Below are 23,555 nucleotides of genomic sequence, written 5' to 3' on the forward strand. Positions count from 1 at the left end.
AGCTTCCATCCTCTGCTATTCTTGGGTCATTTTCTATTCCTCATAATGGGCCTCTTTCCCAGCAGTTTTCAAGGCTCCCCGTCTGATGTCATGTGTCACCTCTCTTTCTCACACCCTCAGCACGAGTCATGCCTGAACTCTTGAGAGATGTGCTCCAAACCCCACCCCCGAGAGCAAAAAATACATGTCTCTTTAAATCCAGAGTAGCAGTTATCATCCTAAATCCCTCCCGCCTCCCCCTCTCTCAGGATCCTGACGTCAGGAGGAAGGAGTGTATAACGTGCGAGGTGCAACATCACACACGCCAAATATTTTCAATTCATCGAGAGCCTCCAGCATCCCGACGAGAGGAGGGAGGGGAGAGAAGAAAAACCTCGGAGTGAGGCTGAGCGTGAAAGGACTGCTGCTCTCCGCAAGGTAATAGCGGAGCCTTCATCCGCTCTAGGCACTGAAGCTTTGTAAATTACAGTTGCAGGAGGGGTTGTAATTGACTAGGAGGGGAGGGGAGGCAAAATGCGTTTGGTATCATCTGTAAAACTGCCCTGAGAGACGTAGGTGTGCAGTGACTCATCCTTGGAGATTAAACAGTTGTGCTGAGATTGAGGAGAAGGTGTAAAATTAAATGTGAATTAACTTTCCCCTCCTATTTCTCTCTCTCTCTCTCTCTCTCTTCTCCCCCTCCCGTACCTTTAAAAAAAATCCTTTGGCATCAGGAGTAGAATTGTGTGTGTGACTTTTTTTTTTTCTTTTGCTGTGGGTGAATAGCTGTAATTTTGCCATCGAAAACTGGGATCAGCTGGGCTATGTCTGGTATCTACTCTGTCATTTTCAGAGGGGAGGTGCGATTTGTTAAAACTGCTCCTTAATGATGTTTTAAAGAAGGATCGTTTTGTTTTTTTGACTGACTAAAATTGTTTCCTGAAAACAGCAAGTCAAACCTCCAAAGGAGGAAGGAAGAGGGTGTATAGAGACATTAGCTTGAGGTATTAAAACAGCCACTCTTCCCATTAAAAACAAGCTGGGTATCTTTTTTTATTATTATACATTTTTTTAAAAGGGCTAATCAAGACTCCATGATGGCTTCTCTTTCCAACCCCCACCCCTTTGGCACTGGTAGCTTGTTTGTTCTCTCTCCCATCACCAACCCCCAAATCCAGTAGCCTAGCACTGACTGAGGCTTTTATAATCTAGCTATAAAGGTGATATTTCTATTTTACCACTAATCAGGCTGTTCTGTTGTAGACATGTCTGTTCCTCAGAGGGGTAAGTGTGATCAGCTCAAGGGACCAGAGCTGTAAAGATGTAATCCAGTAAATGGTTGATTTATTTATCTTATTGTGATTCATCTCCCTAAAGGAGCATTTAACATCTAGGACATGTAAGTGAAAGTGCATTGCTTGTGATGTGATTTCACTCTTGCTTGTGGGACGCTGTAACCAACCCAGGCAGGGATAGGAGGCTGTCATTAGCATTGGATAGAGACAGCATTTATAAAAACCTGCCAGACACCAGAGCTTTGATCTGACAAGGAGGGAGAAAGGAAGAAAGAATAAGGGCAATCTGTAAATCAGTGCAGCAGACCTGTTTATAGTAACCTATTTATTTGATCACTGCTTTTCCCAGATGAGGATCCATTAGAATAATCACCCATGGGAGCAACCCATTCCAGCTTTCGGACCAGTGATCTTAAGTGGGTGTGTATATAAGGGGGGGGGGAAATTAAAATGTAATTTTGTTACTGAACTCTGAGGACAAACTAATTTTATGTGTGTGTAGACCTATATCAAGAAAAATCTGTCTGTCTAGACAATTTGAGTTTTGGGGGTGTTAGACCAGCTTCATGTGTGGCTACAGACCAGAATGCTGCTTTCACTTTTCTTGGCCCATACTACTGCTATCTTCTTGCCGGAGTCCGGGGTGTGCCAAGAATGCTTTCTAGGGTGAAGGAAATATACATGGTGGTCTCCAGTTTGGCAGCATGCTCCCTTTGATGCAGTAGTGGGCGGGGGGATTTTCAGTGAAATGTTGCAGGGATCAGCCCCTTCTTAAAATGTATCATTATTCATGATCTGGAACAGGTGGTAAATAGCACAAGGAAACTCGGGATGGTTCTAAACTGGGAGGAGTTGCAAACACTAGTGACCTAGATAAGTGAGAGAGATGGGCAGGAAATAACTAAATGAGATTCCAGAGGAAAAATAATCTGAAAGCAGCTAGTCTCTGGAAGGGAGGAGCTAGGGAAGCAGGAATGCTCAAACAGACCAAGGTGTGAGAGTGGACAGCACATTAGACGTGAATTTGTGATGTGCTATACTCACTGGAAAAGCTGATGCAACTTGGGGTTGGATGTGCAGAGGCATCCAATTAGAGAGCAGGAATGTAGCAGTCCCATTTATTAGATGTCTTTGGTGCAACCACTCCTGAAATATTGTTGCCTTCTGGGCACCTCCTTACCTGAAAGATCTTGACAAATTGGAGGAAATATGAAGAAGAGCAACAGAGATGATTTAAGGGCTGAAGGCACTGATTCACAGGGGCAGATTAACCAAACTAGCTATGTAGATGTAGCTTGGCTGAATGACATCTGAGCGATTTTCTTTGCTCCTGTACTGAGGGGGCTATTATCTTTTCAAAAGCATCCTTCTCATATTTGGAGGCACCCAAAGGGTGTTTAGTTAAAGGAGGTCACAGCCAGCTCCCAAATGAATGTGTCTATATTTAAAAGAGAGAGATTTTTTTGTTTGATAAATTGTGGGCCCTTCCGATGAATGGGGCACAGGGAGCTCTGGATGAAAGCTGATGTGTCTATAGCCTGTCTTGAATAATTGATCTAAGTTTTTGCGTATTCTTTGGTAGAACAGTCTCTTTTTATGTCAGTGATGCTTGGAAATGTTCAAGAAAGAAAAGAGGAAGTAGCTACAGTAGCTGTCAGTCATGCTGCTGCAGGAGAGAGTAAACCTGCAGGGTTCTGGACTATTGCAGTGCTTTTAATGAAATATAAAGGGTTTGGTTTTGTTGGTTTGTTTTGTTTTCAATTAGAATGCAGGCTGTTGAGCCTGCTCCGCCAAATGAGCTCAGAGTGTGAGGCCTAGATGCTCAGGTCCTGGCCTCGGATGGCTTTCATCAGTCCTACTGTCCAAGCAAAACCACTGAGTTTCTGTTCTCCTCCAAAGGGATATGCCTGTGGGGAATGAGTCTGTCAGCCCTAGGCAGGGGGCTGTACTGGAAAACCTCTTGACTTCTTCCATTTCGTGGAGCTGCGTTGGCGCACACAGCACTGTGCCCTGGGAGTGACCTGGATTCCCTTCCCCTGGGCAGGTCTGCCATTCAGATTTCCATTGCCAAGGCTGGCAGAGGTTGAAACACTTGTGAAGGAAGCACTCTTAGCCCCATGGCAGCAGGGAGCATAGCTGTTGGGGGTGCGGAAGAGGAGCAATGCAAGGTGCTTTTCTCAACAACCCTCCTCCACCTTGCCTGATACAGCTCTTACCACAAGAACAGGGCTGCTGGGATCTGAAGGGGAATCCTGCTGGGGAGGGGCATGAAATAGGCTTTCTCTGTGCTCCCAAGCCCCTCTGCGTTTCCCTCTGGCCAGATAGGAAGAGCAATGACTCTTGTGCTGATACATTCACAGCGCTTCCAATCCTCTAGTGCAGGAGTTCTCAACCTTTTTCTTTCTGACCCCCACTCCCTCCCAACATGCTATAAAAACTCCACAGTCCACCTGTGCCACAACTGGTTTTCTGCATATAAAAGCCAGGGCTGGCATTACGGGGTAGCAAGCAGGGCAGTTATCTGGGGCCCCATGCCACAGGGGCCCCCACAAAGCTATGTTCGGCTTCAGCCTCAGGTGGTGGGGCTCATGGCCCTGAACTTCAGCCCCATGCAGTGGGCTTTGGCTTTCTGCCCTGGGCCCTAGAGAGTCTAAAACACTGGCCCTGCTTGGTGGACCCCCCTGAAATCTGCTCATGGTCACCCCAGGGGACTCCAGACCCCTGATTGAGAACCACTGCTCTAGTCCATCTTTGCCATGGCTTTAATTTCCTCCGTTCCTTTGTTTGTGGTGAGGCTTCAGATTAGGTTGCAGTCAGTGTGACTATCCCATAGTGACCCATTGTGCTAAGGTTTCCACCCTGCTTGACTTTGAGCAGACTATCCCATGTCTTTGGACCCTTAACAGGTCTCTGGAATAGGGGATGACTCTCCTATCTCTCTGAAACAGAGAGTGTGGATTGCTCCCTTGCAGCAGAGATGGATGTGGAAAGGAGGGTCCCTTCCCTGCTTGTTATGCCCACAAGACAAATACTAGGACTGCTGTCATGAGGTGTCTTGACATCAGTAGTGCCTGAAATACACTCAGGGCACTTGAATGGGCCAGTGGGCATTAGCTTCACGGCACTGCTGTGTGAAGCTGGATGCTGCCCTGTGGATTTGGGGATGTATGGGGAACACCATATGTAATTGCAGATGAGGTGTATTGTAATCATACCTGGCATTCCCACCTCAGCCCTGCCAAATGCCCACACTCCTCAAAAGGAGACCCTGAGATGCAATCTTTCGTGGTGGGAAGGCTGGACTAGGTGATGCTATTTGACTAGCAAGACACCAGGGCCAATCTCAGGAGCAGGTGGATTGGAAGTTGCTGGGAGCTGTGCAGGCTGTGGGAGCCAGGACACTGGCTGACTGCCTGGCATCCTTCCCTGCCAGACTGCCTCTGCATGGCCGGGCACTCCCCAGGTAGGGCAGGCAGCACAGCTCTGAGCTGCACCCAGATGCATTTTTGCCTCTCCCCTGAAGGAGCCCAGCCCTGCCTGTGGAGGCAGGCTCCAATGAGATGCTCCCTGAGGAGCTTGCTCCCTGGTGCTCCTGACTCTGCTGCTGCTCCTTAGCCCAGAGGCAATGGGTGGCGTGGTCACATGCCCCCCCCCTTGAAATTGTGCTCCCTCCCATCATCTAGAGTTATGTGTCATCTCTATTGGCAGATTATGCCTTGGGGAATTATGTGTGCGTGCAGAATTAATGTGCTGTGCAGAATGTTTTTTCCCCACAGAAAATACATTCTGCTGGAGAGGTGCTGCAGTTATGCCTTTCACCCACCATGGACTGCTGTGGCACCAGAACGGAGAGCAGTCACTCCCAGGCCAGTCCCAGCTGTGTATAGGGGAAAGAAGAGGTTGCCTTTCTCTCAGTGCCCTGCTCGTGGGGCCAGATCAGGAGGCACAAGATATGGGGGGGGATGACACACAACAGACGGTGTGGGGTGCATGGGGCTGCTGGGGAGTCACAGACTGGGGTTCAGAAGGGCTAGTGGGGGCATTGGTGCTGGAACAATTTGTACTGGGGGGCGAGGAGCTGAGAGCCATTGAATCAAACTGTAAACCCTGTATATGATGGACCCTCTGGCTTGAAGAGGTTTCCTTCAGCACCTATGTTTGAGCACTGAGGAGTGGAGGGGATGACAGACTGGGGTGGGGGCTGAATGGGGATGCAGGGACACATGGGGCTGGGGCACTTTAAGGCTAGGAGGGGGCAGCAGTGGCTCCAGGCACCAGTGCTCCACCTGCATGCCTGGGCTGGCAAGCCATGGGGGGTGCCCTGCCGGTCCCTGCGAGGGCAGCAGTTAGGCAGCCTTTGGCGGTTTGCCTGCGGAAGGCCTCCAGTCCCACGGATTCAGCGGCAATTTGGTATCAGGTACGCCAAAGCCACGGGACTGGAGACCTCCCGCAGGCAAGCCGGTGAAGGCTTCCTGCCTGCTGTGCTTGGGGCGGCAAAAAAGCTAGAGCTGCCCCTGGAAGGGAGGGTCACATGCTGCCTGGCACTCAGGGGGTGGGGGGGTGACAGCCACTAGGGTGGAGGGGCTCTGGGTTCTGGCAGGGCCTCGGGTAGGAGGAGCGAGGCCTTGAGTGTGGGCTAGCCTCCCTGAGCAGGCTGGTCACCTGCTGCCCAGATTCAGATGTGCCTGACTTAATGGGAGAGGCTGGGGTCAGTCAGCATCTGCACAGTGGAGGCTCCCTAACAAGCCCCCCCCCGCCCCCCCAAAAACTGTTCCTTACTTCTCCCACCCATATCCAACAACCCTGTAAGTTCACACCCAGGTTCCTTCCCAGCAATTACTTGCCTCTCCCTCAGCTCCTCCATTATCCCTGACTTCCCCAAGCCTTTACACCGCTTCTGAGGGATGCGGGAAATATGATTCTGTACCGGAGTTTAAATGAATTATTACCCAGAGTTCTGTATGAATAAGCCTAGCAGGGAATCTACTTGTCAAAAAACATTTCCTGAATCTCTTGTGTTGTCTGTATTGTTACAGATGTACTTGCTGACAGGCATTTGGAAATAAATTACCAAAATAATTGAAACTGTCATGATTATATTGTTGTTTTGACAAATAAAATATGCAGAACTTTGCCAAATTTTAAAATACTCTGCACAGAATTTTTAATATCTTGGTACAGAATTCCTCCAGGAGTAGCAGCTGTAGAGTGCCATGGGAATGCTGAACGCTACTTTATATCCCATCAGCTGCCTGCGTGGCTCTTTCTGTGACGGCCTCAATCTCTGCCTCCAGTGTCTCTTCCATATTCTTACAAAATGTCCCTTCAGCCCATCCACTTAGGCCAGGGACAAGAAGCTTGTGTGGGGGAGTTCTTGTTGTCATGGGTCTGCCCCACGGCCTCATGAAACAACTGAAGAATCCCAAAGAAGTGACAACACAGAGATTGACGTCTGGTTGCATGACGAGGCGTCAAGTAACAGGTGGGAGATGCTAATGGAAAACAGCATTGGCTCTGCCAGCAACTTCCTGTGTTTCCTTCATGGCTAATGCAGATATTTGTGCCTTTTGGAATGAGATTTTTTTTTTCCTCCCCAACACTTGGCTTCTCCTTCTGCCGGAGCTTGCTTGTGATGTTCCTCTCTTACGGCCACAGAAGTGGTTATGACGTTACAGGCGTTGTGTTGGGTGACTGACTGCCCTCCAGGATTGGCTGGGGGAAGGTGGAGAAGGTGGGACCCCAAGGGAGAGGGAGAGACATGGGCGGTGGGGAAGATAATCTCTTTAGTTTAAAATGCCAATATCTGAGCAAAGGGAAATGATGCTACAATAATCCCAAATGCCAAGCAGGCGGAATGTACAGAGATTGTTTTATATACATGTTAAGCTTTGTCATTCTATCAGGGTGGGGGTTGCGTGGCTTGAGGAGTGTGACTGCCAGTGACAATCCAATAATGTCTTAGGCGGGGGAGTGACAATTAGAACCCACAGGGGATGAGGTTAGGCCAACAGAATATTATCTGATTTGGAGTCTGGCCAGGATCTTATTGTGAACAACCCTAATTTTGAGAAGTGCCCTGGGATCTATAATGACCGCCAATGACCAGAGCCCTGGCTTCCCGTCCTTTGTAAAACACTGGGGCAGAGGTGAGCAGGCTTCTACCGTGGTCCAGCCCATTTTGAAGCCTGTCTCTTGAGTCCCCAGCCCCCACCTCTCTGCGTGTTAGGTGGCAGCAATCCCTGGCTGTGTCACGCAGCGGTGCGGCTTGGGGGGTTGGCACAGATTCCCCTCCTTTAGCCTTCTGTGTTGTTTTGCAGCACACTGGGTGGTGTTTCTCGGAGATAGGAAGCTGTCCCTCTGCCAGTGCTGCGTGGGAGGGGGGAGGGAAGCACACATAGGAAGGGTGGAGGGGCTGTCCAAGGCCAGTGGAGCAGACAGGAGAGAGGCAGCGCTGTTGCTGGGGCACAAACAAGCCTGGGGGATTGACCCTTGGATCCAGCAAGAGCCTGGCAGAGGCAGAGAAGGTGAGAAATCACTGCTGCGGGGGCTAATCTGGAAGCCAGGAGGAGGGGGAGAAGAGAAAGGCAGGTGTTGGCTTTGGTTTAGTCTAGAGACAGAGGATCATCCAGTGAGGCTTGTTTGCAGACTCCCTTAGGGATGGAGTCTCCAAGTATAAGTGTCTGATAGACAATTTGATGGCACCCCTGTGAGACTCTTGGCAGGGAAAGGGCAAGCCCTCAATGGGAGTGGGTCACTGGAGGGCACTGACAGTCCAAATGAGAGCTCGGGGACAGTTCTGAGGCAGGCTGCCTAAATTGGTCCGTGGTACAAAGTAATGAAGTGCCATTATCCAGCAATGAGAGACATGCCACTTCTTGGAGATCACGGTATGTCCCAGGGGAAATCCAGCTTGCTCTTCTGATCTGTCCTCCCCGCCTCTTCCCGAGTCTGAGGGCAGGATCTGAGTGTCGGGGCGGAGGGAGCCCTCGGACACTATTAGAGTTCAGATGCCAGAAGAAGGGCAGGAGCTGTTAGTTTATTTCAGACTGATCTGAGTGATCTCCCATTGTGGGAGATCTTGGGGCATTCAATGGTCCTTCATTTAGTCTGACATCCCCCATGGGGCTGCTTCTTGCGCTGAGGGACTTTAGAGGGGCGGGGTGTGCCCAGTCCCTGCACCTGCCTCCAGTTAGTTCTGGTCCCTGAATGCTGGAGGCGTGCCTGACTAGCAGAGGATAGAGGGTGTGGTGGGACGGGAGAAGGCGGACGGGATGTGTCTGTACGTGGACAACACTATTTCAGCCTTGATTACTGCGCTGCCTTGCTTCCTGCAGGGATTAAGGAAGGTGCTTTGTTGGGACTGTGCCACTCACCGCTGCGCACGTCCTCTCTGACGTAGCCTTTTCCAGCACACGGATGTTTCTGCCTCTGCTGCCCAAAAAGCAGGTCGTGCAGTGTCCTGCAGGCCAGGATGGCTGAGGGGACAGATATGATACCCAGCCTGTCACTTCTCAGCCACTGGTTCAAGTGACCCCTGAATTGACAGTGACTCAAAGCTGCTGACTGTTCTGTGGTCCATGTGTAAAGACTTGTGGTGGGTTGGAGGGGGTGTTGGCTAATTTCCTAGCAGACAGGGGTCCTTGTTATAAAGAGCCACCAACACAGCTGGCTCCCTTCTTGACTATTTGAGCAAAGAGGCCAGAGATTGCCATGAATAGGGCCAAAACTGAGCATGGAGACAGACTCCTCCTCTAGCCCAGATCAGGAGGAAGGCCTGGTCCTTGTGGGTAGGGAAGCCAGCAGTGCCACTCCCCACAATGTATCTGTTCTATGGCTGTACAGGATACTACTCCAATGCTACCACCTCAAGTGCTCAAAGCAGGAGCGTGGCTTAAAAAATTCAAATAACAACAAATACTGGGGTCTTGTTCTTTGCCATCTGAGTTTTAGCCCTTTTGGTGACACTGTCGTCAGGTTTTCGTGCATTTCTCCGCAACCAGGAGAGCTAGAAACTTTCTTTTAAAGGAGAGCTGAGATTCTCCTGTAATCCCTTGGCTCCATCAGCTGGAGCTTTATGCAAAATGACAACTAGTGCAAGTCATCTGATAAAATCAGGTGTTGGCAACATTGCCATGCTCTAGGGCTGGACAGCATTCAATTCATACCCAAAAGCTGCTGCGTTGTCTCCTGAGAACTTCCCCACCCCTCTTCCCATTCACTACATGAGAAGCAGGGAATGGATCTGTCACTAGATCTAGTGACATATGACCCTATGTTCCCCAAAGATACAGCACCCAAAATGCCAGCTGTATCCTAGCAAAGACCTATGGTGACGTGCTTGCTTCTTCCTGGAGGCTGGTCACATGCTTTCAGAGAAGGCAAACATGGCACATCTGGAGGTAAAATCTGGGTTAATCACTGTCCTTAACTGGATTGAAAGCACTGGTCTCAAGCAGGCACAATACAGGTGCTGGGCAACCTTCCTTGCACAGCTCTGCCAATACATTTCACTTGTGATCTGCAATATCCCCTGCTACTGCAGACCTGACCCTGTCCTTGCATCTGCCAATATACCTTCGTCTAGACATCTGGAAGGTGCAGATCACTGTGGTGTCTAGGCACCAGAATAGGAATGAAGTGATGCAAGAAAATTAGCATAAGAGACTTGGAAGCAGAAAACTCTGCAGTGCAGCTTACTATGTCCCTTCCTGCTGTTCTAGCCCCAGACCCTGCTCTTCCTCCACCCAGCTCTCTCAATGCATTTTGACTAATCTGTTTTCCCTACTGGGGCTCTCTCTCTCCCCCCAGCTCTGCAAGTGTGCTGCGGTTTTACCCCAAGCAGGGCTGGTCACAGATGGTTGATCAAATCTTTTTTGATTAAAAGAAAAGGGAGCTCAGCTAGAGGGTTCTGTCTTGGGCCCAAAAAGGGCTGGAGTAAGATATTGTGCCCTGATAGCCCCAGGCCATGGGGCCTCTCATATATCTGCCCCTGTGACTCCACCCCAACTTGGATTGGTGATAGTAGGAGGACCCCCACTCCCTTCCTAGAGAGACAGGGGCAGCAATATGGGGCCTCTTTTTCCCTACCCTCCGGAGGACAGCAGGAATTCTGTCTTCTCGGCCCTCTGGAGAAGCAGGGGTGGCAGACTGGGATCCCCCTAGTACTTAACTCAGCAACTAGGATCTACCTGCTTGGGTGAAAAGGCAGGACCCCTTATACTCTTTCCTGTCATACCCATAATCCCTTATTGGGGTGATTTTATCTGACTTTGGAAGAACGCTGCTAACAAGCCGGGGGCAGTTCACACCTCTCAGAGCCACTGTTCCAGGCTGGCTGCAGACTGCATCAGATGGCTCTAGATTGCTAAATGTGACCCAAGCATAACTAACCATAAGGACTGGAAACTCTCATTAAAACAAGCTGCCCTGCTGAGGTAATCACATGACTCCAGAAACTGGGGCCCTAGATGCACCTCTGTAGTGCTGCTCTCTTAATCAGGCTGTCTGGCTAAATCTGTGTGTGTCCTGTAGGCTGTAGCTCTTAGAATGGAGTGGGCCAGAGGAGGATGTATGGTACCATTTTGTAGCAACTACTGCTTCCCCTAGGGAAGAAGGAAGTGGAAATAGTCCCCTCTGCTGAATGTAGGAGCCAGAGGGCTCTGGTGCAATCATTGGAGTGATGGTGCAAGAAGTTACCTAATCCTGACGTTTCATTTCAGTGGAACTAGATGACATTCTACAAACAGTCAAAAAGTCCCATTCCCCCGCCTCCCCATGCTATGATGTGAGCCAGTCTGGCTCCAGTGAGAGGAGAATGGTAGGAGGCAGGAAAGGTGGATGGGGCTGGGAGAAGACAATATAGCAAATTTGTGGCCATTTGGAACTTTGTTGTGTCTCTGCTGCACACTATGACAGTTCAGACCTTCCCCTGGGGATGATGGGTGACGAAGGCTGATCATACTGCTCCAAAAGCACAGCCCCCTGTGTCGAAGTTAACGGGACTCTCCACAGATAATTAGCAGTATAAGGCCTATGATGCATCATCATACTCGGAGTTTAAGGCCAGAAGGAACCATCAAGGTCTCAATAGATGCTTTGTTGTATATCACAGGCCACCAGCAACACCCCCCCACCCCCACATCTACCACTGAAATTAGACCAATGTATTACCAATCCCACAGGAGACTGGCAGAGACCCTTTGGGGGCGGCAGTTCACCTCCCTCTGCTGCATGGGGCACAAGTCACTTGCAGGTTTAAACTAGAGTAAATGGTGGAGTCTCTGTAACTTGAAGTCTTTAAAGTATAGGGTGACCAGATAGCAATAAAAATGGGACAGGGGTGGGGGATAATAGGTATCTCTATAAGAAAAAGTCCCCCAAATACAGGACTGTCCCTTTAAAAATGGGACATCTGGTCACCCTATTAAACCGTGATTTTAGGACTTCAGTGACTCAGCCAGAGGTTATGGACAATCTATTACAGGAGTGGGTGGGTGAGGTGCTATGGCCTGTTATGTGCAGGAGGTCAGACTAGATGATCATGCTGGTCCGTTCTGGACTTAGTCTGAGAGTAGACTCTTATGTGCCATAGGCAGAGATTAGGAGAGACCGAGGTGCACCAGTGGCTGAGGTCTCCACAAGAGCAGGGAAATGATTGTGAGGTATATGCAGATAATCCTGGCAAGTGACCTGCACCCACACCACTACAGAGAAAGGTGAAACCCCTACCCCCAAGGCCCTGGGTCCCTGCCAATCTGACCTGGGGGAAATTCCTTCCCAGTTCCACAGATGATCAGTTAGGCCCTGAGCATGTGAACCAGAACCAGCCAGGAGAGAGGGAGGGAGGGGGTGAGTGGGGGGGGGGGAAGAGAAATATGCTCGGTACCACCTCAGAGCCTAGCCCCACCCATCCAATGTCTCGTCTCCAGTGGTGGCCATCCTTGATGCTTTAGAGGAAGGAGATTAAAATAAAACCCTCAGAATTCATTGTGGAAGTGTGTGTGGGGAGGGCCGGGGGGGATCCCCTCCTGAACCTGACAGGTGATCCGCTGACACCCTGATGCATGAGCTTTAGGAACATAAGGAACCAACTGAAAGTGAGCCCCCAGGGCAGCCGAGCCCTCTCCCCTGCCATCACAATCAGCCCCATCTTATAACTGCACGAAGAAATTTGTCCAGCACTTTCTTAAAGCTAATTAAGTGGTTTGCCCCCACAGTTCCTAGTGGGAGGCTCGTCCAGAATCTTGCCCCTCGGCTGGTAGAAGCCTTCTTCTAATCTCTAGCCTGAATTTTGTTAGTGGCAGGTTTATATCCATTTGTTCTTGTGCCATCATTGTCCTTTAGCTTAAATAGCTCTCCACTCTCCCTGGTATTTACCCCTTCCCTCTAGCAGCGTATTGATAGAGATCAAGCATATTCACTCTCAGCCTTCTTGCTAGATGCAGCAAGCCAAGCTCTTCCATTCTTCTGTCATCAGCTAGGCCCTCCATTCCCCTGACCATCCTGGTAACTCTTCTCTGCACCTGTTCCAGCTTGAATTCATCTTTCCTGAACGTGGGTGACCAGAACTGTACATGCTATTCCAGATGAGGTCTCACCAGAACAATGGCATTAATACTTATCGGTTCTGGTTTCACTTATCAGAAGGCAGCGTTAGGCATCGGCACTAGCCAGTTCATCATAACAGGAAGTCTGTAAAGGGGATGAAGGATGTGGAAGGGATCAGGGGATGGTGAGGAAGCCGGGGAAGGCCCCAAGGATGGTTTGAAGTGGCTAGGAACATGGCGAGGAAGCCACCAAAGAGGGTAGGAGTGATGATGAGTTGTGATCTCTGCTTGCCATAGCTGTGCTGGCAAAAGCTTCTCTTGTCAATGTGGCTATACCAGTGAAAGCACAGCTTTGCCAGTACAGCGGTGCCCACGTTAGAAGGGCTTTGCTGGTATATTGGGAAAGCGCTCCTAGCATACCCACTTCCTAGAATGAGAGCAGCATGGCCTTTGTATTCAGGACCCACGGAAGCTGAGTAAATGGTTTGGGGGGATCCCAAGTGGCAATGGCAGTGTTCAGATGGGAAATGGTTAAGGTATGGATACAGGTGTCGTCTAGGCCAGAGCCAGGATGAATGCTGGCAGTGTTCTGGGCTCAGCAACTTTCAGAGAAAACAAAACCTGTGGGAGGAGGGTGGGAGTCTGCTCGACTCAGCTTCTTTCTTCCTGAAACTGGAACTGATCTAGAAAACTTCCCCAAAGCCCTCTGCACCTTCTCTTTTCAGAGTGGAGGGAGGGGACCCCCTTTAGCTGTGCACCAAGGACTCTGTTCCTTCCTCAGGAGGCTATGCACGAGTTTGGAACTGAATTTCAAATCTCTGGCTTTCCTGGAGTGTTAAATGAGCTCAGCTGGAGGTGGTGGTGGTTTAATTACAAATTGGGGGCATGGAGCTATTGGAGGAAAGTCCAGAGAAGAGCAACAAAAATGATTAAAGGTCTAGAAAACGTGACCTATGAGGGAAGATAGAAAAAATTGGGGTTGTTTAGTCTGGAAAAGAAGACTGGGGGGGGACATGATAGCAGTTTTCAAGTATGTGTAAGGCTCTTACAAGGAAGAGGAAGAAAACTTGTCCTATCCCCAGAACAAGAAGCAATGGGCTTAAATTGCAGCAAGGGAGGTGCAGGTTGGACATTAGGAAAAACTTCCTAACTGTCAGAGTGGTTAAGCCCTAGGATAAATTGCTTAGGGAGGTTGTGGAATCTCCATCTTTGGTGATTTTTAAGAGCAGGTTGGACAAACACCAGTCAGGAATGGTCTAGAAAATTAGTCCTGCCATGAGTGCAGGGGACTGGAGTAGAAGACCTCTTCAAGTCCCTTCCAGTTTTGATTCTATGGTGGACAGCTACTCATGTCGAGCATGTCCTGGAAATCCACTTGCCTGCACTGCATGAGGGCACGATCACTTTTATCCGAGCTGGTGCCAGCTAAGTTCTGTTTGGGATGATTTCAGGCATGTGATTAGATAAAACTAATACGTTTGTCTCTGGCATATCCATCGTGCTGCTAGCTCTGAAGGGGTCTGCTGCACCAGAGGCTTAAGAGTCACTCATTCGCTGCTGCAGTGCAAAGGCCTTTGAGCTGGACCATAGCAGCAGTTTAAATGCAGAGCCATAGAACAGTTTGAGGTGTGAAATAAACCCCAGCTCCAATGGAAGCAGTCGTTGGGATTTGCCCAGGACACCCCTCCATTTGGGAAATGCTGAGCTCTCCCCGCATGTTAAAGTGAACGCAGTTTAAAAACAAAACAACCCACAAAGTGATGCATCCACAACAGCTGCCTCCCGGTGACATCACGTATACACATCAAACAGAGGCCACTGAATTGCCCAACAGGATAGAAATGTACAAAAATAACCTCTCTAAATGCATCTTGCGCCATCAGAGCTAGCACTACTGTGCAATTGGGCCAAGTGCCAAAAACAGTTGAGATCGCTCTCGCATGGTGATTTCAAAATGAGTAAACAACTAGCTCTGGGATTCTGATAATGCAGGGGTGGGCAAACTTTTTGGCCTGAGGGCCACATCTGGGTATGGAAATTGTATGGTGGGCCATGAATGCTCATGAAATTGGGGGTTGAGGGGGTGATGGCTTTGGCTAGGGGTGCGGGCTCTGGGGTGGGGCAAGAAATGAGTTCAGGGTGTGGGAGGAAGCTCCAGGCTGGGGTGCGGGGGGTGGGGGCTCTAGCTGGGGGTGCAGGCTCTGGGGTGGGTTTGGGGTGCAGGAGGGTGCTTTGGGTTGGGACCGAGGGATTCAGAGGGGGATCAAGGCTGGGGCCGGGGGTTGGAGCGCACGAGGGCATCAGGGGTGCAGTCACAGGTGCCAACTTCTCATGGCACCAGTGGGTGCTTGCACCTCCCATGGCCCTCCCATGACTCCACTCCGTCCCTTTCCTGTCCTGCCTCCATTCCAACTCCTTCCCAAAACCCCGCCCCAACTCCACACCCTCCCTGCCCCATTAGACCCCTCCCCAAATACCCACCCCGGCCCCACCTCATCCCCTGAGTGCACTGTGCTCCCCGTCCTCCTAGGCTTGCCACGTGAAACAGCTTTTTTGCAGCAGCAAGTGCTGGGAGCCAGGGGAAAAAAGTGACCACGTGTCGCACTCGAGGAGGAAGTGGAAGTGAGCTGGGGCCTATGGGTCCAGGCTCTGGGCAGCACTTACCTTAAGCAGCTCCCAGAAGCAGTGCCATGTCCCCACCCCTCCAGCTCCTATGCAGAGGCTCGGCCAGGCGGCTCTACATGGTGCCCTATCTGCAGGCGATGCCCCTGCAGCTCCTATTGGCTGTGGTTCTCAGCTAATGGGAGCTGCGGGGGCAGCGCTTGGGACCAGGGCAGCATGCGAAGCCCCCTGGCTTCCCCTACACATAGGAGCCAGAAGGGGGACATGCTGTTGCTTCTGGGAGCCATGCGGAGTGGGGCAAGTCCCAGACCCTGCTCCCGAGCAGAAGCTCGAGGGTTAGATTAAAACATCTGGGGGGCCGAATGCAGCTCCTGGGCCATAGTTTGCCCACCCCTGTGATAATGGCTCTGATTCTGATTTCAGCTAAGGCCAGATCACACACAACAGTATCTGATTTCTCATTCTTAACATAAAGTCTGGCACCTGAGTGTTGCCAGCTCTTGCAATTTAATTGCTTGTCTCTCCAAATTTGCTGTCTGTCTTAAAGCCCTAGCTTTATTATGTGAGATTTTCTAGCCTTTGTGGCAGCAGAAAGAAGCTTGAGAACGTGAACGCTAAAAGTTCTAAAAACAGAAGGTTCCCCCCCCCCCGCCCTCAATTTTTAAACATCTCACTTTATGGCAATCTCATGATTCCTGATTTTTGACTGTGTGGGGTTGGCATTCCCGCATATATAGAATAATAGAACTGGAAGGGACCTCAAGAGGTCTTCTAGTCCAGTCCTCTGCACTCAAGGCAGGAGTATTATCTAGACCATCCCTGACAGGTGTTTGTCTAACCTGCTCTTAAAAATCCCCAATGATGGAAATTTCACAACCTCCCTAGGCAATTTATTCCAGTGCTTAACCACCCTGACAGTTAGGAAGTTTTTCCCTAATGTCCAACCTAAACCGCCCTTGCTTCAATTTAAGCCCATTGCTTCTTGTTCCATCCTCAGAGGTTAAGAAGAACAATTTTTCTCCCTCCTCCTTGTAACAATCTTTTATGTACTTGAACTTCTTCACCAGACTAATGTCACGGAGTCCCTGGGCGATGCTCTGGAACTGCTCCCCACAAAGCCAGTCAGGACTTTAGAGAGCCTCCTCTCCCTTGGAGCAGACTTTTTCAGGGCAAGAAACTCACATGTCTTCACCTCCTGGGTCTCTCCTTGAAAAGGCAGAGAATGCTGAATGCTCCATGCACTTCCCACAGCGAGCCCGCCTCAGCGGGGTCCTAGGGAAGCCACAGGGTCCTGCACCCCCACTTCGCAGTCAGACATGACTCTCAGCCAGCCAGTAAAACAGAGGTTTATTCGATGACAGGAACACCGGTCTAAAACAGAGCTGGTAGGTGCGGCGAGCCGGACTCCTCCACTGCATCCATTCTGGGGGGCCATGAGCCAGACCCCCACATCTGCACTTCACCCCTCATCCCCAGCCAGTTGCAGACTGCCAATCCCCTCCAGCCACTCCTCTATGGGCTTTGTCTCTTTCCTGGGCCAGAAGGCCACCTGACCTCTTCATTCTCCCACACTTTTAGCATCCCCTTGCAGGGGGGGAAGGGTCTGGCCGTTAGTTGCTAGGTGACGGAGGGTGGGCCAGGAACTGAGGCCCCCCCACAGTATTCAGAGGGAACATTAAGAACAGCCCCACTTCATCACAACTAAACAAACCCAATTTTTTCAATCTTCCCTCATAGGTCATGTTTTCTAGACCTTTTTGTTGCTCTTCTCTTGACTTTCTCCAATTTGTCCACATCCTTCCTGAAATGTGGTGCCCAGAACTGGACACAATACTCCAGCTGAGGCCTAATTAGTGCAGAGTAGAGCAGAAGAATTACTTCTCGTGTCTTATTTACAATACTCCTGCTAATACATCCCAGAATGATGTTTGCTTTTTTTGCAACAGCATTGCATTGTTGACTCATATTTAGCTTCTGGTCAACTATGACCCCCAGATCCCTTTCTGCAGTAGTCTTTCCTAGGCAGTCATTTCACATTTTGTATGTGTGCAACTGATTGTTCCTTCCTAAGTGAAGTACTTTGCATTTGTCCTTATTGAATTTCATCCTATTTACTTCAGACCATTTCTCCAGTTTGTCCAGATCATATGTCTTTCTGAAGAGCCACCTGACATCAGCAGGCATAGAGGAGCTTAAAATCTGCATGGAAACCTTTACAATGGGAAACTAGAGAAAGAAACTACTGCTTCCATCCATGCAAGGTGGATTGGGAAACAAACTGTGCTCCCAAAAAAGGGCATCCGGGTGTTGTCAACTCTCAATATCCACTTCTGCTCTGAGGTTCAAATCAAAATTAATTGTTAGCGTTAGCATTAGCATTATGTTAGTATGTAGTGCCCTGACTGAGATGGGGTGCTAGACATTGTACAGCAGCACAGAGTCCTTGTCCTGAACAACTTACAATGTAAATGGCTGGGTCAAAGGGTCGGAGTGGAAATGGAGGCACAGGGGGGTGAAGTGACTTGCCTGGGGTGTCACAGCAGATCAGTGGCAGAGATGGTAGGTCAATGTTCTATTGCCAAGTCCCAGGAGAAGCATAACTTTTCTAAAGCAATAAACTGATAGGTTTCTTTACAAGTTGGAATCTCTCTGGCTCAGTGAAGATGTTGTGTGCCTGGGCATGGCCAGGCTGAGTGGGGAGTCTGGTGAATAGTCATTCTGCAGCATGTTTCCCTCAAAAAGGCATAGAATCACAGAACTGTAGGGCTGGAAGGGACCTTGAAAGGTCATCTAGTCCAGCACCCTGCACTGAGTCAGGACCAAGGAAACCTAGATCACTCCGACAGGTGTCTGTCCAGCCTGTTCTTAAACACCTCCAATGATGGGGGTTCCACAACTGCATTGTGACTTTCTATTGACTGAGTATCCTTAAGGGGTCCCTCTGAGGCTTTCCAGCATATGGAAAGTGTCTGGGAAATCCCCTAGTAGAAGAGGAAGAATAGGGGATGGATACTTCAGCTTACAGAGCCATCACTAGATACTGTTCTAGCTCTTTCTTTCTGGTGTGTGTGTGGGAAAATAACTTGAGACAATTAGCTTAGCAGTAAGGGATTAAGTGGGAAGGCAACAGAAATGGAGAAGACTGTTAAAAGAAAGAGGTGATGACAACAATGTAGTCAACGTCAATGCCAGTTTGTGAGGCACAGCATGAATCTGGGATGACAAGACACAAACGGAGATGATTCTATTCAGTGGAACAGCTTCCATGGGGTTCACTTTCCTTTGGGCTAATTTTGAGTTGGCCTATTCTATGTGCCTTGATGTTGACAAAGCTTATGTAGATGGGTTGGGAGGGAGGATAAAGGTTTGTTTCCTCCAGTGGCAGATACATTTCTGAATGCTAGTAGAAACTCTTAATTCATATTCCAGTAGCACCTATATCCCAGCAGAGATGGGAGGAGGGATGCGGCATTGTGCCCATGCTGGCCTCTCAAATCTACTTGTGGGATTTAGAAAATAATGGGGAGAGATTTTCAAAAGTGCCAAAGACACCCACTGAAAACCAATGGGAGTTGTGCTCCTTAAGCTAGATCTACACTAGAAAAGGTGTGTTGGTATAGCTAGGCTGCCAAACCTCCTGGGGTGGATGCAGCTTAACTGGCAAAGGCATGTTTTTGCCAAGAGAGCTTATATGGTTCCCAAAGCAAAATAAGCTAGACTGATAAAAGCACTTTGTGGTGTGTTGGAATGTTATAACAATGGAAAATGTCAGAATAACTGGCTCCAATGGAATTATTTAATCAAAGATTCACACAGCACCACACAGGATACAGAAAGATAACCTGTCTTCCCACACCCTGTAGATGGTGAAGAGAAGGTAGTATGGGCCCTTCATCTGTACCTGCTGGAATGCTGGCAGCATTCATTCCCAATCTAACTCCCCAAACCTCTGTCCCTTATAAGGTGTGAGACAAAGAACTGCCTTTTTGGAGGGAAAAATACTTCCCCATGATTAGTTTCACCCTGTTTTGCTTGTGATACCTTATCTTACCTAATTACTTACAACATTTCTGGCATGGCTGTCCCAGGTTTCATGACTGAGTTAGACTAAAGGGCTTTTTGATCCGGTCATTATTACTGACAGCTGTGGCAACTGGCAGTTCTTAATGAGTTAAAAACACCTGTCAGTGGGTCATTATTTCATGCCTTACAGAAAACATTTGCAATCACAATTACCTCTTATTGCTCAGAGAACATAATTAGATCGTAAGCATTCCTTATAAATTACCCAGATTATTTATTATAACCTACTTCTGTAGGAACGTTTCATTAGTTTTGAGGGGTCTCTTCCCCTGGTGTCTGGCTATATTAGTGCAGTCAGGGTAAAAGATTATACATATTCCATTGCTGAAGTGTTTCCTTCATCCATTAGGTTCAATTGAAGGACAAAGTACTTTTCCATTTCAGTAGATATAAGGCACTAAATATATTGATTCACAACATAAAAAGGACTTTGGTTAGCATATAACAATGATGAGAGTTTAACATTATAAATCATAAAGCTAATATTTACTACCATCTTTTATGCTGGTACAACCACTGCTACACTAGGCCTTTTGCTGGTATAGAAATGTCACACAAAAATCCCACCCCAACTGAATTTACTATACTTGCAAAAGTTTATAGTGTAGCCCTGCCCTAAACCACATCTGAAAAGTCCCACCCCATATGTCTAACCAGTGGGAGTTACCAGTAGCTTTGTTCTATAGGATGACATTTTCAAAGCCTGCTAGGGGAATTAGCTGCTCAGCTCACATTAATTGCAATGGAGGTAGTGGAGCTAAATCCTCCTAAATTCACCAGGCAAGTTGTCAGGAAAATTCCTCCCCAGCCCCTACACAGAGAATATCTGAAGGTTCCTTCAAGCAGAAGTAACAAGGTTTTGATCCCTCCCGCAGCTCTGACTCTCGGCAGTAAAGGGATTGGAGACAGGTCCCTCAAGACAACAGCAAAGTCAATAAAACTGAGTCAAATGGGCAGCCAGCAGCAGTTCTTGCAGTTCTATCCAGCCTAGTTGCTCTCTGGGTGGGGCCCATCTCTCCAAGGATGTGGGTCCTGCAGCAGCAGCCGCAGACAGATATTTTCTAACCACAAAGCGGGGAGGGGAGAGAGATTACCTTGACTTTTTCTCTCACACACCTTGGATTACAAACTGTACTCAGTGCTTAAGGGATCTGACAAACGTATGTAGGGTTCTCATCACCCCCATATGTGTCCATTCACCTGCCCAGCAAGTGATTCTGGCCCCACCTGTTCTGTCCCCAGACTCACCTCTGCTCCTCCTGCAGCTCACGGGGTGGTTTACCTCCCTTTCCCAGGCCACTGAGGGGCAGGAATAGGGTCTCCTCTGCCCCTTCCCAGGTTGGATGCTGCAGGGAGGGAGGGGAGTGAAGCCATGACTGTCCTATTGCTCACAGAAGCAAAGGAGGATTTGGGACTACCCAGAGCCGCTAGGTGCTTTCCACTTTCTCCTTTGCCCTCCCCTCTTGTGAGAACAGTGTGGGTTCTGGGGTGGGGAGGTGATAAGTGGGTTGTGCCTGCGGCTGTGGGGGTGTGGAGCCCAATCTGGTGGCTGCAGGAGTGATACGACACAGGAGCTTTTGTAAAACGCTGTGCTTAAAGCATGCCCCACTGTGACCCAGCTTGATTTCAAAAACAAACACCACCCTTGTCCCCAGGTCTTCAACCCATTCCCACTCTGCCCGCACCTCCATGCTGTTACCACACACTGGGGCTTTGGGGTCTGTACAGACTCACAGGGAATGCCACCACCTACCATGTTGCCAACATCACCTCTACAGCACCCAGCTTTTCCTTGCTGATCTCCAGCTCAAGCACTGGCCAGGCCTGGCCCTGCTCATCTATGAGATAGGATGCAATGGGGTGGGGGGGGGGGGGCAATTGGCTGCAGAGCACAGAGGCTGTTCTCTGTAGGTTAGACCGTCTCTTTCTGTGCTTTGTACCATAGGTTGAAGTAAGAGCCAAAACTGTGAGCTCGCTCTCCCCTTCCTGTTGCCACTTTCCCCTCCAAAAGACGGATCATCCTGCCAGCCACGCCATGTCGTCAGACCCAACCACCCCTCCGACAGTCCCAACTCTCCACTCCCCAAAGTCGCCTGTCTGGCCCACCTTCCCCTTTCACCGGGAGGGAAGTCGGATCTGGGAGCGGGGCAATCTTCTCCTCCGGGACCTGCCCAGCCCCCTCCCCACCAAAAGAACCAGAACATACTCTGCGTAAGTATCTGGCTTATGCTGCTGAGGTTCAGATGGGGTGGTCACTGCACAAGGGGCGACAGGGCAGAGTATAAAAATCCTGTGAACTGCTCCAGTGTAGGGGAGCACTGGGAGAGATTGTGGCTGCTGTTCGTGAGTGATCACACCCAGACACCCACTGGGGCAGTCTCCCTTTGCTGGTTCAACCACAGTAGCTCACAGACAAGCAGGTATTCCTGGAGTTGTGCTGACCCGGATGATGCATATGCACAAGGACTAGGAAGCCAGGGGAGGCATGGCCATGAAGAGTGTGTTTTTGAGTGTGTGCTGCAGACGGGGGAACAGCTTATGTGTAACTGAGCTGGCACTTGCCCTATGGTCTCTGCAAAGGGGTAGATGTGCATGTACTGTTACACACCAACAATGCTCATGGTGAACAAACTCCAACCCATGTGCCTGGGTGCCCTAGGCAAGGAGGGGATTTGATGCCTCCACAAATAGCTCCCTTACCCACCCACCCAGCTGGTTCCCTACTGTCATCTCCTCCTCTAAACAGAGGTAACGGTACCCACTCAAAAGCACAAGGCAGGTGCTTCTAACGTCAGCCCCCCTCCCTCCTAGAACTTTCTGCACTACTTAGTGATGCTTCAGAGGAGGTCCTGAGGTAACAGATGCAAAGGATTCTTCCCCCTCCCACACTTCCCCCACAACTGCATAAAAATGGGAGCTGCCCCTTAGCAGGATGGGGGAGCAGATAGGCAGACACTCTGGGGCTGGTGAAGAGCTGCCTGGGACTGGCACTTTGGTGGGTGATTGGCAGAGTGCTATTCCAGTGGTGTCGCTTTAACATATGGCACCCTAGGCTGCTGCCTCCCTAGCCGGTGGCCACTTGACATGGTGAGTGCGTGGCTGAGCCCCCCACCCCCATGTGCAGCCCACAGAGCAGAGGTTGAGAGAAGTGCTCTGTGTAGCATAGGGGGCCCAGCCCTTTCAGTCGCATAGTGACTGATCTACCTGCCCCCCTTGAAGGGAGGCTATTGACTGGCTATGGTCTGTTAATTTTGTAAATAGCTGCCTGATTTCTGACTCAGGCTTTTCCTCTTCCACCCCCTACCTCCCCGCTGCAGCGCCAGCAATACCTGGGTCTGACAGGCTGGGTTTGGGATTGTCCGTTGTGGAAAACCACTTCTGGCAGAGGAGAGGGTCCTAAAAATCTGCCTCCTGGTTGTAATTGCAACCTTGATCTTCAGCGAGAACATGATTAACAATGTCTGTGCTGCTAAACTGAGTGGCGTCTGTGGCAACCAGAAGACCCTGTAAACAACTGACACTTTCAAACAAACTCACTTCTTTATCCCCAGTGTGTGGTTCTAACTCTGGTATTAAGAGCTTCAGTCACTTTTAGTATCTAGCTTCTTGGCAGATGGAATCTATAAAAGATACCCATTACCCCCTGGACTGCCAGTTCAGTGGTCCTGGGAGGACAAGACTATGATCCTAATGGTAAGGGACACCATGTTGTTCAGAGAAGTGGCGACACAACCCTCTCCTGGGCTAAAGATATGGTGAGACTGATTGATCTGGCTCTTTTAAGTAGCACTGCCCAATGGTGTCTGTTTTTGGAGCCAACTGTGAGACTAATTTCACTTCTTTCCCCCATCCTCTCTCCTTCCCTAGGACGGCTCGTGCCTCCGCTGGCCCTGTCTTCAAGGGAGTCTGTAAGCAGTTCTCACGCTCCCAGGGCCACGGCTTCATCACTCCAGAGAACGGCACAGAGGACATATTTGTACACGTGTCTGAGTGAGTTCTGTGGAGCGTGGGAGATAGTCTTTCACCTTGA

At 49.6% G+C, this 23,555-nt stretch overlaps 1 protein-coding gene across 2 annotated transcripts in view; it reads left to right on the top strand.

The window, feature by feature from the left end:
* The first annotated feature begins 219 nt into the window (after positions 1-219).
* The window catches only part of CSDC2 (cold shock domain containing C2), a 28,822-nt gene continuing 5,486 nt past the window's right edge, over positions 220-23,555 (top strand). The window contains exons 1-3 of one of the 2 annotated variants that reach the window (XM_030547444.1): positions 220-417; positions 21,471-21,736; positions 23,393-23,515. In XM_030547444.1, the coding sequence (XP_030403304.1) occupies positions 21,561-21,736; positions 23,393-23,515 (299 nt within the window). In that variant the 5' untranslated portion in view covers positions 220-417; positions 21,471-21,560. Of the gene's footprint in view, positions 418-7,655; positions 7,799-21,470; positions 21,737-23,392; positions 23,516-23,555 lie in introns of those variants that run through there. The other variant, XM_030547434.1, reaches the window with a different exon arrangement.

This window comes from Gopherus evgoodei, chromosome 1 (assembly GCF_007399415.2).
Source record: "Gopherus evgoodei ecotype Sinaloan lineage chromosome 1, rGopEvg1_v1.p, whole genome shotgun sequence".
Classification (NCBI taxonomy): Eukaryota; Metazoa; Chordata; order Testudines; family Testudinidae; genus Gopherus; species Gopherus evgoodei.